The 21,504-nt window shown below is 38.8% G+C and overlaps 1 protein-coding gene across 4 annotated transcripts in view; it reads left to right on the top strand.

Annotated features, from left to right (window-relative positions):
* The window catches only part of pcdh11 (protocadherin 11), a 175,539-nt gene that overhangs the window by 9,008 nt on the left and 145,027 nt on the right, over positions 1-21,504 (top strand). For 2 of the 4 annotated variants that reach the window (XM_049029909.1, XM_049029912.1), the window contains exons 1-3: positions 4,958-5,709; positions 13,326-13,894; positions 18,193-20,679. In XM_049029909.1, the coding sequence (XP_048885866.1) occupies positions 13,355-13,894; positions 18,193-20,679 (3,027 nt within the window). In that variant the 5' untranslated portion in view covers positions 4,958-5,709; positions 13,326-13,354. Of the gene's footprint in view, positions 1-4,957; positions 5,710-13,325; positions 13,895-18,192; positions 20,680-21,504 lie in introns of those variants that run through there. The other 2 variants (XM_049029910.1, XM_049029911.1) reach the window with 1 other exon arrangement.

Consider the following 21,504-nt stretch of genomic DNA (forward strand, 5'->3'; position numbering starts at 1 on the left):
GACTAGATAAAAAGATAAAAAGAATGTAGGTTTAATCCGGCATGAATAATATAAATGGCTACTATCATGACTTCCAGCACAGTAATGATTTATTTCACTGTTCCTTTGGGTTAAAAGCTAATTGAGATTGAAGACTTCCATTGACTGCTTATAATCAATCAGAGAATATTCTTGGATCTGGATTGGTACATAGAGGGGTTTAGGGAAATGTCCCAGTGTGTGTTTCTACTGATTCCTTTAGATTAGTTCCAGTTACATGCTCCCAGAAGCTTGGCATTGGCTATTTTCCCATTTGTTGGGTGTAGGAAGGGGTGCGGCACATAGTCACCTTATGACCGGAGCCTTTATGTTAATTAGTTCCAGCTTTCCACCCTTTCAAAAGATATTATATAATAAACAGGTGCTCTGTGTTTTGTTTTAGGCTCTAATCCGGAATAGGTTTTAGATTGCAGTGTACAAATTCATTTTGCTTATTTTTGTCTTTTCTTTTTTGTGATTCCAGTTCCACCCCATAATAAACTAAGATTCCCAGTCTAATCCCTATGTCACATGGTTCTGTTTCCTCTTCGACTAAAGGAATTCTCAAACACGGACTTATGGTCGTGTGCTTTTTTTCTCTCTCTCTCAGCTTGTTTACTGTTCTAGAGTCTTTCTGGCAATAAAACAAAGGGTATTTAATGTTCTTGCTGTTTACGCAGGATTACATAATTAGTGGTTGAAACCATACACAGTGTTGGGGAACAATAAATAGCAAAGCAAGACCTGTACATTCATTTTCTAAAAAGAGAATAGAAATTTGAGTATATGTAGAACACACTGCGAAGATGGAGAGATACGGCTACATTCTGAGTTGAGCAAACAAAGTAATTGCTATGATAGAAAGCATTTCTGGATGTTTAGCAAAAGGAAACTTGGGATACATGTTTAGTCAAACAACAGATATCAATTTTCCATGGCCCTTGTCTTTGGGAGATTTGTCACAACTTACAATTTCCCAGTAGGTGAATATGCCAGTCAGATTATGGCAAGATTCCTTTTAACATTTGTTTTAACATTTATTTTGAGTTGCTACCATCACATCAACAAAATTAAAAATTTTGCACCATCCTGCTATTCTTGGAGATACATGAAAGATAGACAAAGTGAAACTAAACCATTTCCATTATTCTTGAAAATTTGCCAGATCAGTTACTTAATAGTTATTTGAGATATTTTACTTCAATTAGGCTAACTCTTCTTGTGTTCCAAATAGCATTTTTTCATTTCGCTTCCCATTTCCCATTTATACTAATCTGACAATAACTATATGTAGTAAATCCATACAGTATTAATCAGTGTCTACAATATTAATCAGGCTTGTTTGTGCATTACTGAAAGAACATTCACAATGCTGTCAAAAAACATTGACATGTCTCTCAATAAAAAATGTATACATGTGTATAGTTTGCTAAAGAAATGACTGTCAACAGGGATGTTGTGAGAGATTTTGGGCGCCATCCCAGACCAATCTAATTATGTTCCAAATTTTTTGTCCGAACTTTCCAGCCTTTATGGTGCCCCTGTCCGTTAAGATGATGCACGACGCAATTAAAACGGCAAATTAATTAAACTTAATGTAAAACTCAAAGGTAATCAGAAACAGACGTTCACAAAGAAAGCAATAATATTAATATCTATGTACATCTACAAATCCCCTATTTGAGTCCCTGAAAATAAATCATCGTTGAAAGTTTATAGGTGAAATAAATTAAAATTGTAAAAATCTGTATACATTTAAAACTCTCATGGAATTATGCAGAAAATCCAACGTCATATTACTCACCAGAGTACATTATTAAATCATAATATGATATACTATTAATATTCAAAAGCATCTGTTGAGTTGTTTACTGTGCGATTGCCTTCCTGTTTCAGATTCACTCACAGTCACATTTTAACTGCAGACTCACATTGTATATTTTATTTTTCCTGCTTTTGTTTAACAGCTTTGCACTTTGCTGTTCATTATCCATACCTGTTTTGTTCCAAAGGCAATTTTGAACACTGTTAAAGGTTAATTTCAGCTAGTAGTAAAATACATTTTTAGAGCGAAAAGGACCATAAATGTTAATACACTGAGGCACACCTGGCTCTTCCCTTTCTAACTCGCTACATTGTACCACTGTTCCAGGCTGATAACATACATTAGCGCTTTTTTCCTCAGATGGATTCTGTTCTGGATGTAAGTAATAAGTCACAGATCCAGCAAGGAGCATGCGGCATGCAGAATAGAGGGAGTTCAGAGGAAAGGCCCATTCCGATTTCATCTACAGGAACAAATCCCTTGTCCCAGTGTAACACCTGTCCTGATACTGAACCTTCACTGAGGTTTTCACTGTAGGTTGGCAAGTGGTTAAACTGTTGATGTCAAAGGCTTTGATTCAACCACTTAATATTTTGACACTTGTGTTTGCATGTTGCTGATTTCAAAGGGGAACGAAATCAAATAATTATGCCAACAGCATATAATCAAATAATGGTGATATGAGAATATGGGAGAACCACAGTTTAGTAGAAATTACCTTTTTTCCACTCTATTGAACCAGACGCTGTAAAATATTTTAAAATAATCAAATAAAGACTAATTAGCAAAATCTTTATTAGCATTCCTCATTTAATAAAACTTTTATTTGAATTTATAAAAGCTTGAATATATACATGCGTGTTCATTATTCTCCATGTATATTATGAATGTCATTATAAAGTTTACAAATTCTGTAATTTAGCATATTTTGCAGTTGGATTCATGGCCATCCAGTCAGAAACATGCAGTGCGATTTTCTGTAAAAACTATTCAGAGATTAAAAAGTAAAAATAAAAAATAGCCATCCCTGAAGTTTCCTTTGACATGAAAATTCATGAAGTTCCCAGTGTACAGGAAGCAAAACAGGCTCACTCATGGTAACGTAGATGTGCCAACCTTTTCAGATATTCACAAATGGTATCTTACAAAGTTCATTTTCACTTGTGTCATGAATTACTAATGAGAAATTTTGTCTTTTGTCTGTCGCTCTAAAGATTTCATTTCCTAGCCTTGAAGTGACGCTTAAGCAACAGATATTTGTGCACATGTACCCTAATGATTTTACATAAAGAACGCTCAGTTCTAGAGGAGACACTATCTATCTATCTATCTATCTATCTATCTATCTATCTATCTATCTATCTATCTATCTATCTATCTATCTATCTATCTATCTATTTATCTATCTATCTGCTATTTATGTAATTTGTAAGACACTGCTAGTACTGTACTTACAACACGATACGCTACAACTAGCACTAATTGGAGTTTCTTTTTTTACACCTACATAGGTTGTACATTTTACTATGATTAGGAAATAATATATTTTATGTTCAGTTGAGTATGAATCATAAAAGCTGATCTGCCTGTAAGTCAAACATTTAAATTTTATTATGCACCTCAGGGGCAGGTAATAACTTTGAAGTTATTATTACATGTAGCCTCTAAGGTATATTTTATGCTAACATTGTAGATTACATCAATGCACTGACCATTAGGAGACATTCTCCTAGGTTTTAGTTTTATTAACTTTTAAAGAAGGCCCTAAGGCTAACTCCATTTGTTTCTTTTTTTCAGATTTTAGTTGGATTCTGTTCCATTTTTGTTACAGTATGAAATAAAGCAAAATAATTTTCAGATATACACTATAATGTATGTATGTAGACAGAGAGCAAGAAACTAAACTCCAAATAAACTAAAAAGTGTTCCGCTGGTATTAGCTGGTGTGTGTGTGTGTCTATATATATATATATATATATATATATATATATATATATATATATATATATATATATATTACTGGTATGCAGCTTGCTTGTATACACTTTAATAGCTTCTGGATTCACAGTATGACTTTGTGGATTTGCAGTGCCATCTCTGAAGGGAAGGGGACAGAGGGGAGATGTTGAACAGCCCTTCTCCAAGGGAGAGCATAACTTGGCGTTGGAGTTCAGGAAGTTGTCATCTTTCTGATGAAGCTGCTATGCCCTAGTGAGTCGTACGTGTGGAATATCAGTGATATCTCCGGAGTTTATATATAAGTGTATGTGTGTACAAATTGCAATTATTGTTGGCTTTCCAAGATATTACGACTTTCAAAAGGGATGGACTTCATTTATGTATTAATTGGTCTGATTCAACATGGGCGTTCAACTCCTGTTTTAATGGCTCTCTAGTCTTGGACGCCTGTGGGACATTCTTATTAACAATTATTGCGAGTGAAGTGCCACAAGGTCTTCTGTTAACAACCCAAGTCTTGTTTAAGGATATAAAAGGCAACAGTGATTGATACGCTAAATGTGTGGAGAAGACAATTCTAAGTTACTATTGATCCGTTAGTACGGTGTTACAGATACAACGCGTCAGCCTCAATTAACGCCATTAGATATGAACAGTTTTAACACCTTTTAATGTCAGCTACAAAAATATATAAATATAATAATAATAATAATAATAATAAAATAAAAACGCATCTTCACTGAGCTGGGAGATTTTTTATCTCACGCCCTTTTTCTTATTTATTAAACGTCTCCTATTAAGCATCGGGACAGAACAATTAACCCAATTTTGTCAGCATATATGGATCTAAGATCCGACGTGTATTTCTTTGCGATTCTATGGATGAAACCACTATCATGCTTTGAAATTAATAGATAGAATAAAATAAATAAATCACCATTTCTTAGCAAAGCGAACAGTGCCCCCTCGACTTCGCAGGCGGCTGCGGGAGCCGCCGCAGCTCCACCTTGCGCGCCGCCCCGACAAACCCACCACCACCGCCGCCGCGGCGTCTCCAGCGCGCTGGTGCGACTTTAAGGGAAAAGCCATCATTTGTATTCTGCCCCAGGCTCCTCCTTCCACAATGATGTCAATGGGAGGTGGAGTGGTGGGCAGTACTAAGGGGCCGCGTTCATCGCGCACATCTGAAGGAAGCCGGAGCTCCGCGCACTCTGCGCGCACAGCCTCTAATTCCACAACTTTTGCGAGTGATGCTGCAGACTGACGCTCCGCCACGCCGGCGAAGGAGACGCGCTGCCCGGCGGCCACTCAGAGGCTGCCTCGGTGCTTTGTGACTCACATAGGCACATCATATAAAGCCAATTAAAGACGTACGGAGTGATCTGCGGCCAGCAGCTAACGTTCATTTAATCAAATGTGTATCTAGTAGAAATATGCACTTATTAAGCGACTTGTCAGGTCTGAAGATCATGTTGAATGTCGCCCGTATCACCGATTTCTGAGTTTTAAATAACACGAATGCACACCGAAATCCACTGTATTATGATTTGAAATAATAAAAAAAAAGAAAAAAGACTTGGACCAGCGGTTCTTGGAATTGCACTGCAGTTTTTCCAAGACATCCGAAGAGGAATTACCTTTGATAAATACTATGATCCATTTCTCGCCAATGTTTGGCTATCGTTTTTGGACCATATTCGGCGTAAAAGAAGGACCATCTCCGATGGTTGGATCTAATTTGATGTAATATTTTAGTTGTGTTACCGAAGAGGAAATTCTTCTGTCCTCCCCCCACTCCCCCTTCACTCCAGTCCTGTTCGAGGACCATCATCTTTAAAAGCACTGATGTTGCTACGTGTAGGGGATTGCAAATAATTTGGCTAATATTTTGCTTCAAGGAGTGTAAGGTAAGATTAATATCTTTAATAATCAAACTTGCAAACCATGTGTACCATTTTAGTGCATACAGAAGTGTAATTTATAAAGACAGAGCTTTGTGCAGCAGAATCCCACAGTCCTCGCTGTATTCAGGCGGCTTATGCCGGAACTTTCCTGCCATCATTTACCATTAATAAGTTCTAACGAGATGAGTTGTGATTGACATGAATTCAACGAATACTTTGCTGCTCTTACACATTAAAATACATTTGCTAGATAGAGTACAAGTGAGTACAGTGTTGGCGAATGATCTTCGTTATCTAACAGCGGTCTTGTAAAACATATGGATATATGTGCAGTCCAGTTATGTTTATTTGACGATTGTTTCGTACAATTATTAATAACACTCCCTGTTTCATTTATAATAATTACCTTATCTGAACAGGTAAAAGCTGAAATTACCCCATTATCGCGCAATAGGATGGTGGTTCGCATTAGTGCGGACAAAATACACACTGAGCTTCAGAAATGTTGCAGCTGCATTGGATCCACAGATAAATTCACACATATATGTGTCCACACATGCCTTCATGTTATATCCGCACACAGGCGCAATGTTTCCATAACAAGATCGCATCATTATATTGTTAGGATGTTCTCCATATATCATATCTGTATTTTCCGATTATGATTTTGTTAATTTTGTTCTCAGAACAATGATCTGTGTATTTTCTGAAAAAAAGGGGGAAAAGTTGCCGTTTACATGGCAACTAAATGCCAGTTAAGTAGTTATAATGAATTCTGACAGCATCACTGCGAATGCAAGCCGATCAGACACCGTCATAATAAGTGCATTGTGTCGAAGTGAACTATATTAAAATTATACTGCGCACGGGATGTCATCTTACTGAATGTATCAGTAACGCAGAAAGATCTGTAAAGTCATCTTTGGTGTTTGAACACACAATTGTAGTACATAAACATTAATACACCAGATCTAGATTGTGTCTAATAATGTGCAATGCGCGGTTTTAAAAAGTGCAGAGTATTGGTTGAATCTCAGGAAATTCAGATGTCCTCGCTTAACACAAAAGGCTTCAGGCAGTGGTGCCTCTTGGGTTATAGATGCAACATTTTATAATGGGGAATTACTGAAAATGTTCTGAAGTTAAAAGGCATTTGAACAAACAAACAAATATATGAATATTCTATCTAAATCTCAGTTGAAATATTACGGATGGAATTCTGAAATAAATAGTTACAGCAATGTTTGCTAAACTTTATAATTTTAGCAGAGAAGATTTTGAGATATATAAACTTGTTACTGCAGTTAAATCCAGTTGAATGGGCACGTATCTTCCTCAGTACAGGTGAGCCAGACATTTTCACTGATGCTTGGCACTTCCAACTTAGATAGTAATATTATTTATATATGACTTTATTGCTGATTCTCGCATATTATAGTTATGTACTATAGTTTTCTTCAATATCAGTGTATAAAAGTGATTTTATACAAGTTCGCCAACAAGAGAAAATTGCCGAAACTACCCTTCGGTTCTGTTATTCATAATATAACATGCTGACGTAGGTTACAAATGATACGTGTTGCAACATAAGCAACAAAATGTAGCTTTACATATTTTTGAATATGTAAATAAAATTCAAATTTAAATAGAATGGGTTAAATTCACGAGGAAGTTTATCTGTTTGGGTGACATTAAAACTGTTTATCTGTCTTCTCCCGTTGTTTCATTTGAGCGATTCATAATGTTTTCTTGAAGAAATAGTGCGTCTGTTTATTCCTGTTAATATTCTTCTTTTTCTGAATCCCCCTTGCTGTTTTATAACATGATTAGAGCTCTTAAATTCTAAAAAAATCAGACATACCACTTGCATGCATATTTTTTTACACAGTATCTAATACTATTCTAAGGGAAAAACGGTAGGTCCGTATTTTGGTCCATTCATATATATTACTTGTGAATTTTGTGTCATCTCTTGTGTCCGTTCATGTAAGCGTGTTCTAAAATTTAAATATTACAGTTTGGCCTTGAAGCATTTAGAGTAAATATATATTTATATTTTTAAATAATATTGCTATTCAGTATTAATTTAAAATTTACCTTTGATATTTTTATGTTCAGCAGTATTTTCCTTTCTACTATTTTTAGATATCTTATGATGCTAAGAAAGGCCGAAAAATTTGGGCATTTTCCTTAAGGACAAATCCCACATATAACTTTGGGTTACCTGTTGTTGTTGCCCTTTACTGCCCTCTAAAGGTAGTTTAGATAATGAAAATATTACCATGAAATTAGCACTCAGTCTATACCGTAAGTTTATACTCCGTCTGTATAAGTATAAAACAATCTTCGACATAAATAGGGTGTTCTATTTGACTGTAAATTGCAAATACTAATACATATCAAATTATCACTTAAATTTCATCAACTGCTATTTTTGAAAGAGAAATTACACCAGAATTACTCCAATAATTTTTAATTAGTTTATTTAGATAAATGAACACCATCTCCATATATAGATTTTTTTCTCTTCCAAATTCCAAATGAAGCCTGGTATATTTTTCCAAGTCATTTTATTTTCAATGTTTATTCAATATGGTTGAAGGAACTTCTCGTTAATGTTGGCCCAAATTGCGCATGATTCATATTAAAACATCAGGTTTGGCCCCCTGTCGTGGGTTATTCCGTGCCATGTGTCCATTCTGGGATGGGCTGTGAATCCCGCGTCCCTGCATAGGACAAGCTTGTATGGAAAATGTGTGAATGAATGAAATTTGTTTGTGTGTCAGATGGGATCAGTTTTAAATGATAAGACTCAATAATAAATATTCTGGGCATGTGACTCCGGGATTGAAAGATAATGGCATTATTGCTAAGTTGCACTGTCCTATATCGCTTTCTTCACCCACGAGGTGAACTGCGGTGGCGTCATCATTGCCCATAGAAGCCATTCAATATTAAATTCAATATTAGAGCGTTGAGAAGAATTAACCATTATTCTCCTCTGGCAGTGTGATAAAGAACCAGAAAGGTTGCAGATACTGGGGAGGAAATAATGGATCACTTGCTTTGGCCTCTATGTCAGGATGCCAAGGATCCCAGAGTGTCCCTTCATGGTCACACATTCTAAGGGAGCCCCACACCAGACACCCCGTCACCTAAAACCTTGCAATTCACGTTCTTTCTTGGTTAGTTGTCTTGTCAGTCTGTGGATCACTTATAACAGATTACACTGCCTCCCTACCTGGCCAAGAAGCGTTGGAAGGCTCTCGTTAGTTCTTGTCAATGCAGAATAACTAAATATTCTTCAATGCGATGGCAAAAGGGAAGGGAGGAGACTCAGGGAGATAGCAAATTGTAAATATCACGCGGTCTTTGGGGGGAGGGAAGTAGTTCCCTTTATTATACCATTAATATAATAACCATTATTATACGTAATAGTAATATACTACATTAGCTTACCTACTTTTTTTTGTTCAATTTTTAATGCAATTTGATAAAATTTTCTTTACCAAAACAAGATCATTTAAAATAACTTCTAGGTAATTACCCAAAATCCACCTCTCCCAAAAGAATGGGAATGATGGGAACACTTTAACATATATTTTTTTACTATTTAAATTAACAATTCACAATAACATGACATTCTATGGGAGCTAAAGTACTCAGTTTGCTCAGTAATTGTTGTCTTAGTTACTTTTTCAGGGGGGGTGAATTTGAGATTCAAACAAATGTTGAATTTGTCGAGAGAGGATGTGGATGGGTTAGTCTATAGTAACCAAGACAGCAGAAGTAATCCACTGGTTAGACTGAGTTGTATTCTTCCAAAAGAGCAAAAGAGGGATTTAAAAATATCAGTCAATTGCATGCGGAGGCATAAAACAATGTGATGTAATCTTAAGCCAGGTGTATATCCATGGATTTTCAAAATGGATGAAAGTTATTTCACCGATCCTCCTCCAAGCAGTTATTCATGTCGAATGCCTCGCAGTTAGAAGTTTAAACCTGGAAAGACTATTGGACTGTTGTTCTAAAAGATCTCGAACTGGCTTTTTATGTTTTGGGTTGCTTTATATAAATATACTGCGAAAATAAACTTGCATCACATCATAAACTCAAATCTTTTCAAAGGACATCATGACAGACTGTGTACCCACTGTCGAGGGTAGCTTACACATAAATCAATGTCATGTACATAACTTTGTTCACAGTTCTCCCTTCCAACAGGCCTATAATGAGTCTACAATGAGTTTTTCAAAGAGTAAAAAGAACATACAGGCAAACAGAAGGTATTCATATTCGGACCACTCTTATGTTTATAGCAGGATGTATCATCTTTTAAAAAAGTATTTGCTAATAATTTGGTCTTCTCTCTAAAAATCTTAGCAAAATCAAAGAGGAAAAAAACCACGTAAGTGTAAATGCAGACTCAAAAAGTATTCCCAGAAAAGCGCCTGTCGTGAACGTTTCTTTCCATAAAACTGCAAAAAAAATTAAACAAGGGAGAGCGCACAAGGGTGTACATTACAGGAGGAAGACTCAAAAGTGCATGACCTACTTCTGGAAAATTCACATCTCTCATGCAAAAATAATCAGGATGCACTATCATTACAAAATAATGGATGCCATTGAATTATGGGAAGATCTCAGTGGCGTGGAATGCTGCTCATTTTCTGACATGATAAACGTGGCCCTGCTGGGTGGTTCAGAAGCAGCGTTTGCATGGGAAGCAGAATTCCGCGAGCTGGAATTTGCAGAGGAATGTTATATAGTCTGCTGACCGCCCCTTTGTTTACTGTTTGGCTGCTGCCCAAAGAGTCCTGAGGCCGACAGCCCTGAGGCGGCGGTTCCAGCAGCTGCCGACTCTTGTGCTTGTTTAATGAGGTGGATTGTCTGTGTTGAGACTTTCTAATAAAATTGCGAGTGATATAGCACAGTATGCTGCTATAGGCACAGCTGCATTCCTGCTTGCTGCACTTTTGCTGTGCTGGGAGAATGAGTCTCCGCACGGGCAGTCAGGGACGGATTATGGGTTGTGTGGGCCCCTGGGCAAAACGTTCGCGAGGGCCCCCCCCCCCACCACCACCACCAGCACCACCACCACCACAACCACCACAATTCAAGGGCCATTGGCAGCCAAACGCCCTCCCTATAGGGTCAGGGGCCCTTGTAGGCAGAGGATCAAAGAATGTAGGCCCTATAAAATAGACAAACGAAAATACATTGTTGATAAGCGTTGCAAATTGTTTTGGGCTAGGGGCCCCACGGGCCCCCTGTACCCCAAGGGCCCCTGGGCAGTGGCCCCGCTGGCCCGGTCCGTAATCCGTCCCTGGGGGCAGTACTTACACCTAAGGGGCTTTGTTGTTATGCAGCATGATGAACACAGAGATAATAATACCTCTCGCGGAATGATTACTATATCCGAGTCCCATTTAGTATTTTGGATGCTTTCTACAACAGTTGTAGGAACATTTTCAATCATTTGAACAGAACTAGGGGGTGTAACAGATCCTCGATTGATAAGGCCATGATGTGATATAATCGATCCAGTTAACAAGTATTGATTCATATCATTAAATCATGACAACATGTTGAAACATTGCTGAAAAAAAAAATCTGAAAAAAATCTTTCACACCGGGCTAGAGAAAATACCTTAGAGAGTAGAGACCAATACATTACGGTAGATTTTATATAATGTAGTACACCTGTGTTACTAGGTTTTCAAAGAGTAAGCTATACATATCTGGAAATAGTTTTTTTGTTAATTAAAGTATAAATGCAATACATTGCTTCTTGTGCAGGTTAGTGTCGTGATTTTGAGACGTGTACTGTATAGTGTTTTTCGGCATGCTGTCTCGTTAAAAGGAAAACATTCATTGTGAAGTTTTTTCCCATTCAAATAAATGCAGCTAAAGTCAGTTTCTGTTTCGCTTTGTCGAATATACCGATAACGTAGTAACGTGAATTGTAATCGCAGTAACATTTCAGATATCACTAGGCATCAAATCGCTGCCTTGAAAAACTGAATCAAACTGTGAGAAAGTTTATGATTTATACCCATAAGAAGTACAGTCATACTGTATGTGTAGCGACTGGCTTTATAGTCAGATCAACAAGGATGTAGGTAATCGTTTTGTAGTGATCCATACCGTTTTGTTTTTTAGAGTTTTTGTTTCCTTCCAATAGAATTTGACTCTACTGAATTAATTGAAATAACAATAACTCATGTACAGACTTTAATCTGAAGACTGATGCAGCCTTAAGCTTTTTGTAGAACAATAACGATGTAGGGCTCTGGAAACAGCAAGCCTTCTAACCTGCCAGTTTTACAGTGACCTACTTGAGCTTTTGCTGCTTACTGGGGAATTCAGCCCTTCAGCCATTTTTATTTATATTCTGCTTGAATTGGATTTGTGTTGTTATCAAACAAATTGGCATTGGGGACCAAAGCACTGTTTTACAAATCATGTTGGATGGTGCTAAAACCCACAGGCTCTTTGTCCACAATCCATCATGCTACTGATTGGATGAAATGGTTGTCCTATGTCTGAACTGTGAGTTATTTCCCATTATGGTCTTTTCGGCTGCTTTCACCTGACATTGTTAAATACAAAAAATAAGCAGACTATTATTTAAGAGGGTGTTTGCCTTGGTATCTATTGCGATTTCATGACTCCATTGGTAAAATTTTAATGGACGGTAACCTACATAGAGTGCAAAATAATCCTCTTTGTCGCTACACACCATTGCATACTGTTAAATTAATTTGATCAAGAAATGTATTTTGGGCTATGCACAGATGTCTAACATATTTATAAATTGAAATAAATATTTATCTCGACACTCAAGTTCATGGTGAAGTCATCGACTGTTTTAACAAACAGGCACCGCAAATTTTATTGATATATTGCGCATACTGAGCAAAGCACAGTTGCTATATTTTTTTAAAAAGTGATGTAATGTAAAATGTAGCAATTTTACCCAGCAGACTATATTTTTATAACCATAGAGCAAATTCAAAATTCATCTGTACGAAAAGATAATATTCCTACAGATAGAAATAATCAAGCATAATGAGAAAGATATAGGAAAGAACATAGTCATTTAACACATATTCAAAGACGTTATATGATAGCACTGAGATTATCATTCGCTGATTTGACTATAAGTGTAGGACCGAACCCTCCTGTCACATTGCTGTCGAATAGCTCATTTAATACAGAATGGTTGTCAACAGATATCTCACCCTAAGCGTAATGAAATAATGAATAAATGACACTGGGCAAGTTAACTTTTCATGTGTGTGACATTTAGATTTTCAGGAGAAGGTAGACTGTGTGGTGGAGTGTTGCGTATTTCCAGCTGGCTGGGATGATGACCAGATTGTGATATATAATTATAAGTGTGAAGCTATATACATTGACACAGTTGAAATTCTGCAAATTGCAGCAGATACATTTACAAAAAAACACCGTGTCATGGTGATGATACTGGTAATTAGTATTATTATCATTTTAATAATAGGTTAAGAAAGTGTGGTACATTTCTTTCCTTGAATGTTTAATATTTATTTGTGAATCTTTGATGCATCGGTTTAATTTCTTTCCTGTTTTTGTGCCAGACCCTTTCAGGTTCCTCACCCCTTCTGACATGGACTTACCGTGCGAGGTCTATCTGCTGGTGGGTTTGCTCACCTGCCTGGCCTTGCAGTCCTGGGCACAGGAGAGGGAATATACAGTTCGAGAGGAGTTGCCGGAGAATGTCCGGATCGGGAACCTGCGCAAAGACCTGGACTTGGCCCTCGACCCAGATGTCAAGCTCTCCTCACCCTTGCAGTTCAAGCCCGTTTACAAGACTGGGGACGTACCTTTAGTGAGAGTGGAAGCCAGCACGGGGGACATCTTCACCACCTCCAACCGCATCGACCGCGAGAAGCTCTGCTCTGGCGTCTTCACTGAAAAGCGCTGCTTCTATGAAATCGAGGTGGCTGTGCTGCCCGACGAGATTTTCCGCCTCGTCAAGATCCGCTTTCAGATAGAGGACATCAATGATAATGCCCCACTCTTCCAGTCCACGGTCATCAACATTTCCATCCCAGAGAACACAGCCATTAACTCCCGTTACCCTGTGCCCTCGGCTCTGGACCCAGATGTGGGAATCAATGGGATTCAACACTACGAGCTTGTAAAGGTGAATCTTTTCACCAATTACTATTTGAAAACTAAGAAATTACAACAGATGCTGATCTCAACAAATGAATGCATGTGTATCATTTGCAGTGTCTTTAATTATCTTAGTTGTTCCCTTCTCCTTTTGTGAAGCGACAACAGCAATGCTGTTTTCTTCTGCAGATTATATTTTCAAGATGTCCTTTATGATTATAGTATAACTTGTACAGCCTCCAAACTCCATGAAGTGTCTCTTTAGATGCTGTTAAAGTGGATCAGCTGACTGGATTTTATTATCCCACTTGGCCAGATATAATTATGTTGGCTAAATGGAGCCAAAACCATCCAGCCCCTGAGAGTGATGAGATTCATTTTTAGGCTCGAATATGTGACCTGTCTTTGATCGTTTAGGTGTATGACGGCGTTTATGGTGGACATGCGGTGAATGGCAGGAATAAGGAAAACACTTGTGGTATTTCACTGCTGTTATGATGACACCGCGCAATGATTAAATTAGGCTATGAAAATACCTTTCACTGGCAGATTGATAATGACAATGTCTGGCTGAAAAGTCATCAGCACTGTATTTGAAATTCTGACCACCTCAGTATCGTAATCATGATGTGACTTATTAAGTCCACATGGAATAACGCATGATAAATGGTGTCCTGGTAGGTCCTTAATTGGAAAATATTAATCAGTACCTTGTGCACCACTCAGATTTTCTCACTCATTTGTTAATTGAAGGTTTATGAAAAATGGTGCAATATCCTGAGAGGGCTAACATATGCAATTATAGCTCAAAAACAATGAAATGTGGCTTGTATTCCATTTAAATGACAAACACGAACAGCACGCAGACATGTCAACTGTTGGCCGGAGCAATTAGTCTGGTTTTTGCTGTTTCATGGCTTTTAAAAACACTCAGAAATCCCGCATACCGTAGTATATGAATCATGAACTATATAGACGTAAATAATATTATAACCCTTTTATAAAAAGAAGCGAAGAGGGTCTGATGTGATGCTTTTCCAGAAAAAGAGGAGCCAAAAGTAATGGGGGGGAGGCAAATGAATAAATAACTGCTATTCCACCAGAATTTAGCCACTAAATAAATAAATATATATCCAACATTACAGTCTGAAGAGCAATTTGTACCTTTTTTTCTGAGAATTACGAGAATTCCCCACTTTCTGTGTTTGACTTGATTACCAATTTGCATTTTTAAAGAGGGTTTATCTCTGCCAAGGTCCCTTTGCTTCTCTGCCTCGAATTGATGAGAGTCTGACTACAATTGTTTATGCTTGGAAAATAACCAGCATAATGTTCCTCCGCATCACAATGAAGAAACGCCACTATTTTCTCAGCCAGAAAAATAATCATTTATTTATGCCTCGCATTTTTGTCAGAATGGGGGAAATCAAGTGGACATGGATGATTCTTCCAAAGCTCACATCAAATTAAATTTGCAAATATGTCATAAAAGACAAAAGTGGAGGCACAAGGATGCAAACAAATATGTATGGTCAGGAAATGTAGGGTATGGAAAGCAAAACAGAGTAGTATTATGTTGTTTTATAAATAAACACGGCAAATAAATAAATCTGCCAAAAAAAATGTAGAAATAAGCTTCTCAAAATCTCATCACAATATTCATTTAGTGACTCTCTTCAATAAGTTAGTTTGCCAGAGGTTCTGTGTGTACTTGAAACAAATCTTACTATAAAAGTGACAGATTGCTGGAAGAGAAGATCAACAAAACAAATTCTGAAGTATGTGCTAGTTGAACGGGTGGATTTCAAATGAGCCACGTCTTTTGAGGGGAAAAGGCAAGTCGGGGGAGATTCAGATCTATCTGCAAAGCTCAATGCGCAGTGACTGTCTTCCCTAGGCTGCTCGTTCTGTCTCAGCATGGTGCTGTAGTGAGTGCCATCGAGTGCCACGGTGGGCTCCATTACCGCTGCAGATTTTCAGCAGCAAGTGTTATAATAAACCCGGAATAAGAATGACAATTTCTAAAAGCTAAAACGGAGAGGAAAAAAAATATAAAGAGGACTCAGAGCAGTGGGTCCGATTGCTGTGCCTTTGATCTGAGAGTAAGATGGCATTTATTGAACGTCATTTTCTTCTGTGCCTGCTGAGGTGGACGAGGCAGTGTGGAAGCACTTATCGCAGCAATGTCATATGAAACAAGCAATACATCATAAATTATGATGTAATAATAATAATAATAATAATAATACTGCAATGGGCTGGCCCCCCGTCCTGCGGTCGTTCCCTGCCTCTCATGCCTGTAGCTTCCGGGATCGGCTCCGGACCCCCCGTGACCCAAGAAGTATAAGTGGTTTGGAAAATGGATGGTTGGATGATAATAATAATAAAGTGTAACCTCAGGGCTCACAAAAAATGGCATTTTGGGTTGTTCTCTTCAGTGGATATCTATCTATCTATCTATCTATCTATCTATCTATCTATCTATCTATCTATCTATTTATCTATCTATCTATCTATCTATCTATCTATCCACTAATTATAAAAAAAATGACATGTTGGTTAGTCTCATTGCCAGATCAGTCATCATTCTAGATCAGCTACTAATATGAAGGTCTGTTATATTCACCGCTAGTTTTCGGTCTCCATCAGTTTCATAAAGGTCATCAAATTGATTTGAAGGTGCATCTTCTGATAATCCTAACTATTGTTCTCTTCACTGGGGCAGAGGGGTGTCTTCCTGTACATTAATGCTTGCTGGTTCACCATATAATGGTCCAGGTCGGTCTATTTTTCAGTTATGTCCTTATCAAGGCTCTAAATGCGGTCGTGAGATGGGTCTGGCAATGTGCTGTAATCAGTGTATGATCCTTACCTCTTTATACTTTTCCACAGACATCACAGTTATTGTCACTAACTCATGTTGTGGGTTATTTTTTAATATTTTGACTGTTTCAAACCCTGGGTAATTGCACTCCAATAAGTTTCTTTTGCATGAACTGAAAAATGAGTTGACTGATCATTAACTCAAATGCCAGTGACAGCTATATTGTCAAATTAAAAGTACTTCACTCGTCATCCAAAGTGGAAAGTTTGGAAACACTGAAATGAGCAGAACATTACACTTGTCACAACATTGTCAGTCTTGCAGCACAGTAAGCAGAACATACTCAATCTGCATGACAGAAAACAATGCTGAAACGCTGCACAGCTACCAGGCAGATTGGGGGACACATTTAAATTGTCCTGAACAATATTTTACAGGTGGCAAGTGTGTTCTCTTCTGTTCATAAATAATAACAATAAGAATAGTTCTATAATTTATCTTATTTCATGTATGTTAAGATAAGTTGTTTTGAACAAAAAAAAATTGATTCAGCTTTCGAGTCCTTTTTCTTGTTTTTTTTTTTTTTTAATTTAGTCTCCTTTCTTTGTTTTACATCATAAATACTGAGACTGTGTCAGGTTTTAACTTTTCCAGTTAGTTGATCTATAATTGTAACTACTTTGAACCACCAATACCTGTTTCTCATTGGACTACATATGCATGTTTGTCTCATTCTGCGGTGATGTTGTTTAGATTCAGCCCTCTGTGAGAGTGCGACTTCTTTAACGCGAGCACTCGGTGTGCACACCATTAATCTATAGCAGGTGTACAGCATTTTTAAAACGGGACCTTAGCTCTTTGAATTCTTCCTCAATAGTCTTTCTTGCGTGTGAACAGCCCTTGAAATTCCTGAAGCTGCCTATTTTCCACAAAAGCAGCTCAAAGATAGTGAGGTCAAAATGAAATCTCATTCCTGCTGCTGCATTGGAGAACACTTCAGGGAAGGGAAAGACCTGAAATCACCCGATTATTGAAGGAGCAACATTAGATAACAAACAGTTGCATTGTTCTGCGATTTAGCTACGTGAACATTTCTCTGAAGCGTTTTTAATTGCCGCATTTGGATGCCAATGTTATTTTTTTCTTCACCATTAATGATTTAGAATATATATAAAAATTATGAATTCTTCAATTACTCAGCTGCCTGTTTCATGCTTTGCCATACTTGTTGTTTATTCAGTTAGAATGGAAACCAAAGTTTAAAAAGTGACAATTTACATTTAATATTCATGCATAATATTTTCCCAAAAATTAGATTTTACCAAATTCATCACTAAGCCAGTATCTCAGTTATTGTTGTCTCCCTCGAGACCTAACACATTTTAACAGAAGGTCTTTCACCTTGATGCAGTGCATTCGATCGTTATTAAAACATTCTTCAGTCTGGCATTTCCATGGTGAAACAAACTAATTTTCCCTTCATTTTTTGTTTTTCTTTGCAGAGCGTGAGCGAGTTTGGGCTCGACATCATCGAGACTCCAGAAGGAGACAAGTGGCCTCAGCTTATCGTTCAACAGAGCCTTGACCGTGAGCAGAAGGACACGTTTGTGATGAAGATAAAAGTGGAAGATGGAGGGACTCCCCCCAAGTCCAGCACGGCCATTCTGCAGGTCACCATTTCAGACGTGAATGACAACCAACCGGTGTTCAAGGACAATGAGGTGGAGGTGACCGTCCCTGAGAACGCGCCCGTTGGCACTTCTGTCACTCAGCTCCATGCCACAGATGCGGACCTGGGATCCAACGCACAGATCCACTTCTCCTTCAGCAATCAGATCTCTCCTGCCACCAAACAGCTCTTTACCATTGACAGCACCACTGGACTGATCGCGATAAGGCAGCAGTTGGACAGGGAGGTGACTCCAGTTCACAAGCTCATCGTGCTGGCGAGCGATGGCAGCTCCACCCCTTCCAGAGCCACAGTGACAGTCAATGTCACAGACATTAATGACAACGTCCCATCCATTGACACACGCTATATAATGAACCCTGTCAACGGCACTGTGTTGTTGTCAGAAAATGCTCCTCTTAACACTAAAATAGCTCTAATTACAGTGACAGACAGGGATGCGGATCTGAATGGAAAAGTGACATGCTATACCGACCATGATGTTCCATTTAGGCTGAAGCCTGTTTTTGACAACCAGTTCTTATTAGAAACTGCAGCTCCTCTCGATTATGAGACGACGAGGGAGTACGCCATCAGGATAGTGGCCTCGGATTCTGGAAAACCTCCTTTAAACACCTCGGCTATGGTCCTAATAAAAATCAAGGACGAAAATGACAATTCGCCCATCTTCCCTCAGCCCGAAATCCAACTCTCCATTCCAGAAAACAATGACCCCTCTACGCAGCTCATAAAAATCAGTGCCACCGATGCGGACAGTGGCCGCAATGCAGAGATCACTTATACGCTGGGTCCCAATCCACCTGAGGCTTTTAACATCGATCGACGATCAGGTATCCTTTCTGTTGGGAAAAGACTGGATAGGGAAAAGCAGGACAAGTACTCCTTCACTGTTGTGGCGAGGGACAGTGGCTCTCCACCTCTTCAGAACAATGTCACCGTGAAAGTCATAGTGCAAGACATTAATGACAATAGTCCAGCCTTCACGCACCCAGAGTATAATTTTTATGTGCCTGAAAACCTGCCTTTACATGGAACAGTAGGCTTGATCACAGTAACAGATGCAGATGCTGGTGATAATGCTGTGGTCACACTCTCCATATTGAATGTCAAGGATAACTTTATCATTGACCCGAAAACTGGTGTGATCAAACCAAACATTACATTTGACAGGGAACAGCAAAGCTCCTACAGCTTTGTGGTGAAGGCAGTGGACGGAGGTCGGCCGCAATGTGTCTCGTTTGCTAAAGTCACCATCAATGTTGTAGATGTAAATGACAACCGGCCAGTTTTTGTTATCCCCTCATCGAACTACTCATATGACCTCGTTCAGTCTACAACCAGCCCTGGGTCTGTGGTGACGAGAGTCTTTGCCATAGATAATGACACAGGGATGAATGCAGAGCTTCAGTACAGTATTATTGGGGGATCTCCAAAGGGCCTGTTTGCCATTGACAAAACAACTGGAAACATTACTTTGCAAGAAAAGATTGTCCCGGCTGATCAGGGCCTACACAGACTGGTGGTTAAGGTCAAGGACCTGGGGCAGCCAGAGTCCTTGTATGCCATTGCCCTGGTCCATTTATTTGTGAATGAAACAGTATCCAATGCCACTTTCATTCAGGAGCAACTGCGCAAGAGTCTTGAGACCCCTTTAGATCGCAATGTCGGCGACAATGAGGTCACACCTCAAGGCAACAGCTACATTATTGTCGTCATCGCTATCATTGCAGGCACGATGACGGTCATCCTGGTCATTTTTGTGACTGCTCTGGTTCGCTGCCGTCAGACGCCAAGGCACAAGGTGGTTCAGAAGGCCAAGCAGAGTGGCGAGTGGGTGTCACCTAATCAAGAGAACCGTCAAACGAAGAAGAAGAAGAAGAAAAAGAAGAGGTCTCCAAAGAGCCTCCTGCTGAACTTTGTCACAATTGAAGAATCAAAGCCAGATGATCCTTCCCATGAGCACATAAATGGAACCTTGGACCTCCCAGTAGAGCTGGAGGAGCAAACCATGGGAAAATACAATTGGGCCACCACACCAACCACCTTTAAACCTGACAGTCCAGACTTGGCGAAGCACTACAAGTCTGCATCCCCTCAACCAACCTTCCAAATTAAACCAGAGACCCCCGTCGCTCCCAAGAAACACCACGTCATTCAGGAGCTCCCGCTGGACAACACCTTTGTAGTGGGCTGTGACTCCCTGTCAAAGTGCTCCTCCAACAGCTCTGACCCTTACAGCGTTTCAGAGTGCGGCTGTCAGGGAAGTTTCAAGAATCCTGGGCAGATCCACACCCGCCAGGTAAATCTTTTTTGTTTGTTTTGTTTTAAATCCATCACTTTATAGATCCCGATCACCCTGACGCAGCCTTACTTCCTATACAAGGCCTTCTGTTATTGCGGTGGTGGAAAGGGGCAGCAGGAACAGCCTCTCCATGGTATATGAGGCATTTTTACCATTAAAATAAAAATAAGGAATGGATTCTAGTATTTGCTGATGTTCGTGTTAGTGACATACAGAAAACGGTGTATTTATAGCAAACCGAATCCATACAGCTTAATATATGAAAAATGAAGTGCTTCTTTATTGTCATTTTTTTCTCAGTTTTAAATCTATTTAAACAAATGAATAAATAGCATATAACAACTGTAGATGCTACAATATGTGTGCACACAAATCTTAAATAGTGTTGGCGGTATATAAAGTAATAACACCTTTCAGGATGCATTAGCCTGGTTGTGATACTAATAGAACCTGGAATAGCTGCATTTGCCAAAGAGGGAGTTCAACCTCAAGGTCTAATGCAGGCAGACAAGGAGGGCTTACAAAGGAACGAGAGGGTTGCAGCATGACAGGAAGATTACAGCAGTGTTTAGGCTTTTAAGAAGCTCTTGATTGACACTTTAAAATCAGACATTCCTGCCCGAACATTGAACAAGTTTTGATTGAATACAAGTTGTTGGGTTTTTTTTCCTTTCTTTTCTTGTTCCTCTGGAAACTGTCAATACAATTAAACCGGACTGACGTAAAGTCTGCATGCATTCAGAAAAGGGAGACGTGCAGGGATGTGTTTTGGTGACCTGTGAGCTGACTGTGCACCCTCTGCCCTCCACAGAGAGGTGTCTG

This window comes from Brienomyrus brachyistius, chromosome 10, assembly GCF_023856365.1.
Source record: "Brienomyrus brachyistius isolate T26 chromosome 10, BBRACH_0.4, whole genome shotgun sequence".
Classification (NCBI taxonomy): domain Eukaryota; kingdom Metazoa; phylum Chordata; class Actinopteri; order Osteoglossiformes; family Mormyridae; genus Brienomyrus; species Brienomyrus brachyistius.